The following is a 12,345-nucleotide window of genomic DNA, read 5'->3' as shown; positions in this document are numbered from 1 at the left end:
CCACTGTGAGATCTTTAATCACAGACCACATTTTTCCAGAAGCTTTGCTCTATGCACCTCCTCTAGAATATTTTTTTCTCATGTCAGTGATTAATTTTCCACTCTACTTTTCAGGGGCCAGAAGAACCCGATGGGATAAAAGGATCCTCAAAAGGACAAGCAACAGTAGCCAAACTTAGATTGCCCTTGTAGGATAAGGGTTTATGCCACTTGAAATACAGACCAGAAGGATGCCTGAATGCATGCAGAGCATCAAGGAGGACATGCAGAGAACAAGTCCATGAAGAGCGATGAGGAGCAGTGACCAAACACAGGGCAGGGGGGACACCTTGTACAGCTTCTGCAAAAATAACATCTGGTCAGCAAGAAAAACATTGGTAAAACTATTTGCCAGATCAAACACCTTGACAGGTTTCTCAACATAGCTGTATTTCAAATTTAAGGTACAGAATGACATCCTCTGACAACCTGCTCGGAACACTAAGCGGTCCCAAGGGCTCTATACACACACGGAGTGTCAGCACAGAGAGCCCCGTGGCAGAGCTGATTCCTGAGACCACAGGTGGGTTATTTTGAGCTGGTGGCAATCACAGGGCACTGTGCTGTGAGGGGTTTATGTTGCCCCCTAAAGTGTAAGCAAGGCTGGGGTGCAGAACACGTGCTGGCAGGCCCGTTCTCCGTGCTGATGTGTTTCCATGGGCAAAGCCACTCCAAGAGCACTAGAGGTCCTTGGCAGAAGTCATGGCACATCCCTGCTCCACAGACTATGGGATCATGCCTAGCCTCTGTTCATCAGGTTTTCCCTTTAATTTTTTTCACGTTTACAACTATGAAACTGTGCACTGTAGCTTGACCCCACACCTGGGGTCAGGACCTCTCAGGTCTGCATACAGGAAAATCGTTGCTCCTCCATCTCCCAGGAAGCAAACAAGATCAGTCCTGAGCCACACTGAATTTTTGCCAGAACTCTCTCCCTCTCTAAGCAATTCAACACTCAGTTGCAGCAGGGACAGGAGCATTTCATGCTGCTCAGGGGTCCTTTGCTTTATACATCAGCACATCTTACAGAATGACATGGTGGATGTGAAAATTTAAATAGAAAGGAAAGCTACCTCTCAAAAAAACAGTGAGAATTCAGCTGCTAAAAGCATGCAAGAAAAAGCTCTCATTGCAGCCAGGCAGAGACCTGGCTTAAGTCAAGCACTCTTCATTTTGAGCATGGGTGGATGATTCTTTAAGCCCTTAGCAGCAGCATCTTTTCAAAAATACCAACTTGCCTTTTTTTTTTTTTTTTAATTAATTTCAATACATGGCTCTGACTTCATCTGCAAAACAGGGATCAAGATGTTGCCTGGATATTTTTTTTCCTGAATGCTTCTAGCACTGTGAACATGCAAAATGCTAATGTAAAAGCTGTGCCTCCATCGAGCAGTGCAGGCTCACTGCAGCACAGGCACGGGGAGGGGAGCTTTCCTAGGAGCAAAATTAGCAGCTTCAGAGGCACGAACTGCAAGATGCCAAGAGCAGAACAGCAAAGAAAAATCAGTAGGAAGAGCAGTAGCTATTTTCTGCTGTCTTTCCTCTTCCCATTGCAACACAAGTGCAAATGCCCTCTGTGGTTAGAGCACCTTCCTTCTCTTTACACTTGGGTGTCTGCTCCACTAACAGACAACTCAGCTCCCTCTGACATCTCTCATCCAACACACTGACGCAGACAAAGCTGTCCCAAAGAAGCATTTGAAGACATTGCCAGGATGCCATCCCTGCGAAGCAGTGGGGTGGCACTGATGTAACCCCACTGCATTAATTTAGCAGAGGTGTGACAGTCCATCAGCTTGTCTGTTGCTGATTAACTCAGCCTCAGCTTCTCAGCAGCGAGGAGGAAAGGTTAATCTTGCACTGTGGGCTGGAGTCAGGCTCTCTCCATGCGAGACCCAAGAGAATTATTTTTGTGAATGTGATGCACTCCCAATGCTGCTCCTGGGGGGCAAAGGGAATGAGGCTGCTGGTCTCCTGCCTCCCACTATTCCCCATCCAGGCTGTTCCCAATGCCATCCCGATGAGCTGGGGGCAGCACTAACCCAGCATATTGCTCAGAATCTTTTTATCCAGACCCAGCACCCCTGGGTGCTCTTGTGCAGCCTCTGTCCTGCCCCCAGCCATGGAAAACACGTGGATATATCCCAGTCAAATCCTTCCACCTGCAAGCTGCAGGTGACTGTTCAGCTGTGTGATATTCATCTGTTAATGCCATTTATTTAGCAATATGATATCATGGTCACTTGAACCACCATAGGATGCGATTGCCTAAAGAAATCCTGTAGCAACTGTTATCTGGAGCATTAGATAGGGTGTTTACACACAGTCTGCCGAGTTTGTAGCAGCAGAAGCAGGAGATTTGGGCAGGAAAACAAAGTCGGCTGTGCTTCATTACCTAGTGTTATCACCTCCTGCAGGGCACAGTGAATTCCCAGCTAGACAGCCCTGCCTACCTGCCGTGTGCACGACCTGCCACGGAGCAGGGCAGCCCCTCAGCATCCAACATCTGAGAAATGCCATGGCCCTCGGTGGCAAAACATTCAGGGTTAAAAGCAGGGAACCAAGCCATAGGCAGCAACGGATTCCTCTCACAGGGCAACTTTTAGCAATTATCCTTCTGTTTTCACAGTGCTTCCAAGGGCGGCAATGTTTGAGATCCACTCTCTGCTGCTCAGCACTGAGCAGGCAGATTTGGGAAGGCGTGGAGGTGGGGGAGAGGCACTGCCACTGTCTCTGAATTGCTGCTGGAGAAGAAATACTTCCGTGGTTTGTGCGAAAAGTGAAAAGAATTGTTGCTAGAGGGAGAGAGCAGGGGCTTGAATCTGTAGACGAGGTACAATTTCAACCTGAGTCTGCCACAGTCTTCTTGCAGGAGCTCGGGAAGGTGGTTTAACATCCATATGCTTTGGTTCCTTGATGTCAGATCGAGTCAGTCATTCCATCCCACCAGAAACTTTCTGACAAAATCTCTTCTTGATGGAAAGGACTGACTTGTCAAAATGGAAGCTCCTGTATACCAGTGGTGACAGCATGTTCCTCAGTGACAGAGTTCTTGGTCAGAGCAGCCTTAAAATGTCAGACAGCCTATGGTTAGGGCACGAAGCTGGGGCCTGGCCTCCCAATATGCTTGGTTCACAGCAAACATTTGAATTTAGTTCTTGTCTGTCCTGAGAGAGAGCCCATCCTACCAGGATAACACCTCCTCTTCCTAGACGAGCTTCTGCTGACCTGGTGGAGGTGCCCTGCTGCTTTTTCATGTCCAGCAATCCAGTCTCTGCGAACACTGCAGAGGGGAAAGCTCACCCAGCTCCGATCATTACACCTCTCTGTGACACAGGAGCAGGGACCCTAGACATAGCCACACAGAGCAAAAAGTATTGAGCACCTAAAACAACCCCTGCAAAAGCAGTGGAGCCCTGCTGAGCTCACCAGCAGCCAGATCTGTCTCAAAATCATGTCCTGCTCTTGCACAAAGCAATCTGCACACAGATAAAGAAGGCTTTTTTTTCCCCATCCTGGAGAGCACTGAATTCAAAAGGTTGGTTTAGAGCTCAAAAGTAATTAATGTCTTTCAAGGGTAATTGACAGCTGCCTTTATTAATGAGCTGTGCCTTCAGAGGTGGGGAACAGCTCCTTTAACCAAGGGTTCAAACTGGAAATGCAGGTTACAAGCACACCTGGAGCACAGGGGATGCTGAATAAGGAAGAGTTGTGCATTGGACAGGGCTCTGAGCAACCTGATCTAGTTGAAGATGTCCCTGCTCATTGCAGGGGGTTGGACTAGATGGTCTTTAAAGGCCCCTTTTAACCCAAATTCTGTGGCATTTGGCCATGACAACCTCTGCCAAAACACCTTCTTAGCAAGGGAGAAATGCTGAGGAGCCTCTGGATGCCTCTGGGGTGCCCATATTTAGAGACAGCACCAAGGATAGCATGGCCCTGGTTCAGCATTTCTTTAATCTCATAAGAGCTCTGTGAAAGTGTCTTCTTAAGAGGCGCTATTGCTGTCACCCAAGGAGGCCACAACACACGGGAGAAAGAAACGATTCCACAAGTGTTCGGACAACGCTCTCAGGCACACGGTGGGACCCTTGGGGTTGTCCTGTGCAGGGCCAGGAGTTGGCCTTGATGTTCCTTGGAGGTGCCTTCAGACTCAGGGTGTTCTGTGACTCTGTGATAAGAGAGTTTGCTCTGTTGAGTACTGCACCACCCTCAACCTCTGCCTTGTGCCCCTCCCGTAATTAACTCTGACACTGAGCCTCCCCACCCAGGCCAGAGACCGTGGGATTCAGCTCCGTTTTCTGTGGCTCTGACGTGGAGTCAAAGTGTGCATCAAAACAGTTAATGTGTTAGGATTCAGCCTGGATCATCCCTCTGCAGAGCCTGTGAGAGGCAATCTACCACATGCAGGAGGCTTTGCTTGTAGGATATGCTAAACTGATGTTCCTACTGCGACTTCAAAGCAATGATGACTTTTTGAAGTGAGCTTTAAATGACCTTGCTCAGGAGACAATAGTGGTTTAGCTGCAGAAGCAGAGAGCTTAGCACAGGGGCAACCCACCTTGTGACAGCAGTGCAGAAATCATTGTTCATCTAATTCTCCAAGATTTATCGTTACTTTGCATTAGTTCAGCCCCAGGGTGGAAGCCCATTAAAAAAAAAAACATTAAAAAAAAAAAAAACACAACAAAACAAAACCAACCAAAAAACAACAGCAAAAAAAGGCAGACATTTCACAAAAGAAATTATCTGTTTTCTGCTTTCCTCAGGTCTGATATTATCAAAACTGAAGAAATCACTGAAAATATCCTCTTGGGTTAAACACTTTTGCTCAGAAATAGGAGTGAAATAATTTTACAGTATTGTTAAAAACCTTATTATTCTCACTCTACTTAAGTCTTGCTTTGAATAAATCATATCTTTTTAAAAGTTACTCTATTTTAAAACTGATAGCTGAATTAATTTCCATATATAGACATAATTAGTCAAAATTATCCCACATCTTCACAAACGTGCTGTACTATCTGTTTTGTATTGGGTACACATAGATCTATACACGGAGATGTCTCATGCCTCTTCAAAATTCTTTCTCTTGAAACATGAAGTCCTTGATATGAATTACAAATCTCTATTTCCATCCCATTTCAGAGCTCTGTGCATCCTGTCTTCCTTGTGGTTTACAAGTCACTAGTGTTTCTTTTTATTTCTGTATTTCAATTTCTCTTTCCTTTTGCCCATCTTTAGAGATAAAACAACCGGCAAAAAAATACATTACAAGTAAAATGTCCATAGCTGCCTCATTTTGGACACAGTGGTATAAGACGGGCAAAGTTTGCAGGGAGAGTAAAGTGCTTATGAGACCAACTGGAGTATTTTTGACCAAAGATAAAAGACATTTCTGGGTACTCAGTATGCCGGATAGCTTGACAATTTTTTTCCCTCATGTTATCAATGGGGTGGTAAAAGATATTACTCCCTCTACAAACCTTGTTCATTGAATGCTTCAGCATGCAGCAAGGCCTCATCCTTAACACAGAGGGTATTCACCATTACTCGAAAGTAAACAACTCATATTTATTTCATAAATATATTTAGCTGCATTTTCCTGGGCTGATTATACACTTCCAGTTCTCAATGTAAATAAAGATGAATTTTGATGAGCAGGTAACACTTATTAATATTTCATTCCCTCTCCTTCCACTTCTGTGTCCTCAGAAATAATCTCTTTTCATTTTTCTGATCATGAAAGTTTCCAAACTGTGAGACCTAATTTTGAAACACGACCCTGGGAATCATGAAATCATTTAGGCCGGAAAAGCCCTCTAAGATCAATAAGTCAGACTGTTCCCCCAGCACTGCCAAGGCCACCACTAACCCATATCCCCACATGCCACATTTACACACCTTTTAAATCCTTCCAGAGATGGGGGGTCAGCCACAAGACCAGCTCTCCAGACTGTTCATGTTTCATAAAATGAGGTTGCAAAGCCCAAAGGGCATCGTCGACTGGTGCCTCAGATCTCAAATGCTGCCCCTTACCAGAGCTTCTACCACCACTATGTCATTGAGAAATATTGGCCACAGCTCCAGTTCGGATCCAGCCCAGCCCTCAGGGATATGCACATCCCATGGCAGCAGGAAGGACTTGGCTGAGTGTTTCCTCAAACCACAGCCAGGTCAATGCCTCATAAGACAGTAAAACTCTGGACAACGAACTGTGAAGTCTTAGGACAAGCCTCCTTTACAGAGGAAAGAAATAACACAGCTCACATTCCCAGCTCAAATATATGAGTTTTAGGTCCTAGTGGATTTAGAAACCTCAGAGAATATCTGGAGTATGTTAACTCTGTGTGTGCTTGCACAGGTGGTTTCAAGTGCACAGCGGACAGGGAAGTCCAGCACAGGCTGCTTCTTCAAATGCACAGATTGCCTTCATAAAGCCTGCACTGACTGCCATTCCTGCCTTCAAAGGAAGCTGTTCTGTGGCTCTCTATGTCCATGGTCTTCCCCTCTGACCGACCATGAACACAAACTATCTCACTCTCCTTGGGTGATCTCATTAACTCTGCCCCAGATGAGGGCAGAACTGTGATTCAAGCAAACTTTTGAAAGACTAATGGATTGGGACTGACCTGCAACTTGATCATCTGAACTTCTGTCATTTGTAATTATAATAAATATTGTTCTAATTTTTTTTTAAAGCCGAGACTTCCCTCAGCCTGCACAAGCACACAAGGGACATTTCACCACTCATCTGCCTTTAGTGGGATCCAGTTCCCAGCTGCTCATTGTGATCTTACAGCCATAACCCTTGGGACATATCCATGCAAACTCTCAGATGCATCATATATCAACTCCTAATCAGGTCAGAACTGGCACAGCCAGCAACCTTCCAGTTCAAAGCACATTCTTGTCAAGGCAGAAATTTCATGTCTGCCTGCAAAGGACCATCCAGACTACAGGATGGTAGCCCACAGCTACACCTGATCTAATCTTGTGATCGATTTTTTGTGTAATAACACTAAAAACCAGTAGGTGACCAATTCCCAGGACAATTAAGTATGGGAAAATTAAACATAACAAAACTGTGTTGGGCTCTCCCATCCTCAAGGTCAAGGTGTGCCACATGTTGTTCTCCCACATGTGCTCCTCACATTCATAATTAACAGACCAAATAAGACTAAACTTTAACCCAAAAAAGTAGAGGTGGAAGGAGTTCTACAGTTTGAGGTCACATAAGCCGTTCTGTCCTACTGGGAATAGGCAGCCTTGAAAGAGTTTGACATGAGCTGCTGTCCCATGCACTTTTATAGTCCATCATGTCCAATCCTAAATAATTTCAGGCTGCTGATGGCCAAAAAGCCAGAGGGAAATCAGTCCTATTTGCGACAGGCAGGTTGCAAAGACTTGAGCAAAATTTCACAGGTTAGTGTAAACTGCAATTGCACAGAAGACTGAATTTGTTTTCAGCTCTCTGTGCTCTTAAACGTGATTTTAAGGAGTGCATGAACATCCCCTCTGTAAATGAATGATCTCATAGTAAAGGGCATGTACAGAGAATTGTTTGATTAGAGAGAGGTTTCAAGGGAAATCAAGAACAGCCAATATGTGTTTCCCTTGTTCTGAGGATAGCTGGAGGTCATACTGCAGAAAGCCCAGACTAACCTCAACCAGCTGAATAACTGCCTGTGCTCACCCCAGAGAAAAGATGGTCCATGGATAAACAACTTACCATCTAACCCAACCAAACCTCAGCTTCTTTTATGAATCAGGACACAACTTAGCATCGCAAAAATATTTTAGCATCATGTCTTGAGAAACTCTTCAATCCACCTGAAGACCAACTCTCAGGACTCCCTTTTTTCCAGCTGGATGATAAAAAGCTGTACCCATCACACACAGGGATGGAGAAAAGCTCAGGCCTCGTGTCCCACTTGCAGCAGAAACAGAGCCAGCGAAGTCCAGACAAATGAGAGTCACCATGGGATGGGGAGACATGAGGGTCTGTCCACTGAGGGGCACAAATGATTCATGACAAATCTGGTTCATGACCAAGCTGTGTCAGGGGAGGTTTAGACTGGACTTTGGGAAAATTTCCTCATGGAAAGGGTTGTCCTGTCCTGATACAGCTGCCCAGGGCAGCCATGTGGATGTGGCAGTTTGGGACATGGGTTAGTGGTGGCCTTGGAAGTTGCGTGAGAATGGTTGGACTTGGTGATCTTAGAGAGCTTTTCCAGTCTAAGTAATTCTGTGATCCTATGGACTGGCTCCTGAATCTCGTGCACTTTTACATCTCCACTGGGGTCAGTAGATCTTATTAATGCAGCTGCCAGCTATTATGAATGCTCTCCTCCCCCACTGCTTTGGTAGGACATCAGAAACCCTCAGAGTGAACCAAAACCCACAACACTCAAAGGAAAACAAGCACCTGACTTCAGTTTTGAGCCGGTCCCTTGCATAAAGGCTGAACCACAGTCATACAATCCTAAGGTTTCATAAACTCAAGTGAAGCAGCATAGAGCTGAACAATAGCCCTTCCTTGTAATTAATACCTGTAATGTAAATTGATCCAGCTGCCAGTAGCAGCTGCTGAGTAAATAAGAATCTGTGACACTACCACTGTCAAAGGGCCATTGGCATATGATGCCACGGATGTGAGTACAGGGAATAGAGGATCATTCAGACAGGAACACTTAAAATGTAACTTGTTCTCCTTGAGAAATGTGTGGCACTCTACAGGGAACCTGATGGGAGACATTTTTCTCGGATAGGTAAATGCAATCACTCAGGCATCTGCAATTGCTAAGTAGTGCTGCCATTCTTGGTAGCTCTATTTGGACCATGGAAAGTACTTTACTTTTGTTTTTTGAGTGTGTGTGTCTGTTTTTTCCATTATATGTTGGCTGGTTTTGCTACATATTATATTCTGCATTTTTTGATAACTCCTCTGCTTTTCTCTTTAAATTAACCTCTTCAAAAATCACAGTCCTGCAGGGATTCTCTGGTTGGCCTGTGCTCCTCACCAAGAAAGAGGCTGAGTTTCCTCATAAGCATGATCTGTTTTGGTCCAGGCACCCTTCAAATATGCTTGAGATGCCTCTTCAACAAAGGAAAAATATGACCAAAAAAAAGCAGTTCATTTTTCTCATGTCCTAATTCATCCCACACACAGCACAGAGAAGATGCACGTCCCAGCAGTGACCTCCAGTTCAAGGAGGAAGGAAAATGCTCATGAGAAAGATGGAAAAGTTCTCAAGAAGAAGATCAAAAGCTGAAGGTGCTGCAGGAGAGGGAACACAGAAGAAACTTGTTTGATTACCTCCAAAAACATTCCTGACTGTGACAGCAAATAGAGCATGAAAGCAAAGCATGAAGCTAAGTTTGGCAGCAACAGTGACTGGGTAGTTTATAAAGAAAAACTAAAGAAAAAAGGGAAACAGTGATTGAAGAGACATAGCCATAGAAAGGAGAAGAGTATGGCACACAGAACACTGATAATGGGAACACAGACTTAGGAGAGAGTTACTAATCTTTCTTTACAGGCACATAAACCCACAAAGCCACATAATTATTCAGTTATCTAGTGGCCTAGAAAATATTAATATGTAAAGAGTAAACACCATTATTTTAATCCATTGGGGAAAAAAAAGAAACAAACACCAAACAAACCCAAACCCAACCAAATTTAGGGCAAATTACTTTTACAGAGAAAATCATATCACAATCTCATTTCAGACCTTTACTGATCCAGAGGGAGGCAAATTAATTCAGATACATTTACATTTGCAGCTGACAGTTCACCACAGCACTCTGGGAATGTTTATCTTTCATTAATTATGGTTCAAGGGGAACTGCAACCTGAGATAGCAGAGCTAACCCTCTCCTCTTACAGATTCAGACCTGCCACCTGGAAGGCTTCCAACCCTTCACCCGTGGCTCTGGCCCCAGCCCCGCTCCCCGTATTCACATGGGCGGCCGTGGGGCACCCACTGCCACTCAAAAGTGGGTTCTTCTCTCTGACAGAGGTGGTGAGAACAGATGCCCTTCTGACAAATGGCTGGTGAAAGCTTTTCTTTCACCCTTGGGAGACAATCTTATTTGTATTTGTCCTGTACGAAGCGCAGAGTGAGCGGTTCATCTGTAACCCAAAACCACTCCTCCAGAAGAGCGAGCACTCGGGACTTGCTGCCTGGCTGGTGAAATGCAAAATTGTTCCAGAAATTTCAGTGGAGCTGCGCTCTTTTGTACCAGCTGAGGGTTTAGCCCACGAGTCCTTTCCTGCTGTGAGACAGGTGTTGAACAGGATGGAGGAAATCACATGCGTTCCCTTGAATCATCTCTCCCAGGCAGGGGCAATAATAAATTCAGATAAGGCAGTTGTGTCATTTAAAGATCTATTAAGATTGAATGGTTGACTTCCTCCTCAAGGGAACCTCTCCTTAATTGTGTATTGCTTTGACTCATTCACTACTTTCTCCAGACCCTCCCTGCCTCTTAATTCTTAACATTAAGACTGTCCCTAAATTCTCCATTTCACAAACCAATTGGATGAAAAAAGTGGCAAAATACTTCAGTACACACAGCCCCAGCAGTAACTGGGTGGGTTTTTGGCAGATAATATCTCCAGACGTTATCTCATTCCCCTGTGGCAGCCACCCTGGGGATGTCTGCATTTCTAAAATGCTCCCACCTACATTTCCTGTCAATGAATATTATCTGTGCACACTAGTTCACACACAGTGTCTTTTAATACCTACATATCCAACATGCCAAAACTGTTTTAGAAGGTTGTATCTCAGTAGGGCAAGATTACTTAACAATTCAGGGTCAATTTGGTTTATTGTTGCAGTGTTAACTTCAAACAGGACCTCAATAAAAATAACAATTCTTTGCCCTTCTAGAGCATCTGTCAATGCTCACAGCACTGTATTAAGCTTGGCAACAAACTGGTTTCACCAAAGGGTTGCTCCTAAGTGGTTGTGTCAGCACATTATTGCAAGAAATCTACTACCTGTACTCAGCAGGATGAGATGCTAGAAAAAGCACAAGTTTCTCCTTTTTAGCACCAAACTATACACCTCTCTTTTCCCACAGACCTGCAGCTGGTGGCGGATGTACTTCAGTTCCGTGCCCAAAACCAAGCTCCCGGAAAAGGAGCAGTGCACTGATGAGGCCATCAGGAAAACACCACTCATTTTCCTCTTTAGCACTTGCGGATAAACCGCTGACATCGCACCTGAGACTGGTTTGCTGGCTCCACTTTCACATCTTGATCGCCTTCCCACTCACGTTACAGGCAGTATACATCACCACATGGCCTACACGCTGATACCAATTTGAGTTTGCAAGCTGTCCTGGCTTTGTTTCAACATCATTAGCTTAAAACCACTATGAAAAACAGGCACCAGCTCAATATCGATATCATACACATACAGCAAACCAGCGCAGAGTTACAGCAAGAGGGTTTGTTTGTTTCTTTGCGGAAATTTCCTGCACGACATCACCAGAGCCTGGAAACACTCAGTTTTATACAGGGGACTGCAACCATGCTGCCTCTTTGGATAGCACTCGAGGATACCAGTGTGTAGGATGCCTCTCGTCTACATGTGACCATTTAATCTAACTTAATGTTGTCGTCATGGATCCTTCAGTATTCAACCAACAAGTGGAGCTTCTCCAAACAGTGATTTATCCCACCCTAAGCTGTCAGATCTAACACTGGAAGAAGAAATTACCCTCTGGAGGTATTTTGCATCTTCCTATATCTCTCTCCACTGGCTATAAAGAAAACTCAAATCAGCTTAGACTATGCAATTACTTTTCATATAACGAAATCATCTCAAAGCAACCCCGCCCTTTCTTACAAAGCACAGGAAAGCCAAGCTTTTCTTTCTTTTTTTTTTTTTTTTTAAAAAAACCCTTACTTTTGGGCACATCCATGGGGTTGAGGCTGCCGACGAGGTCTCTGACATACAGTCCATCCCCATCCTCCTTGCTCAGCCAGTTGTTGCAGGGGAAGTAGAAGCGGAGGTGGGGTCTGTTCATGTCGGTCACGATCACGCGGTCGAGGAACCAGCCCGCGTTCAGTCCAGTGTTGTCATGCTCAATCCTAGAGGAAGAACAACCCTGGTTTTGGTGTTTTGATTAAGACTGGACACTAGCACCGTAGATTTTGTGGAATGTTGTGTATTAGGCAGGGCTTAGAGCAACTATACACAGAACGCCTGTTAGTAGCCGTCTACCCAAAGTGTTTCAAAAGACTTACAGGAAATACAGGATATTTTTTGCAGGGTATTTTAAAGGTAA

At 44.7% G+C, this 12,345-nt stretch overlaps 1 protein-coding gene across 1 annotated transcript in view; it reads right to left on the bottom strand.

The window, feature by feature from the left end:
• Positions 1–12,345, bottom strand: part of LOXHD1 (lipoxygenase homology PLAT domains 1) — a 136,486-nt gene that overhangs the window by 113,187 nt on the left and 10,954 nt on the right. Inside the window, exon 4 of the mRNA XM_051803768.1 lies at positions 11,964–12,148. Coding sequence (XP_051659728.1) covers positions 11,964–12,148 — 185 coding nt within the window. The remainder of the gene's footprint in view (positions 1–11,963; positions 12,149–12,345) is intronic.

The sequence above is a fragment of the Manacus candei genome, unplaced genomic scaffold (genome assembly GCF_025592945.1).
Source record: "Manacus candei isolate 608988 ecotype Guabito, Panama unplaced genomic scaffold, ASM2559294v1 h1tg000059l, whole genome shotgun sequence".
Taxonomy (NCBI): domain Eukaryota; kingdom Metazoa; phylum Chordata; class Aves; order Passeriformes; family Pipridae; genus Manacus; species Manacus candei.
This window is presented reverse-complemented; position numbering and strand designations above follow the sequence as displayed.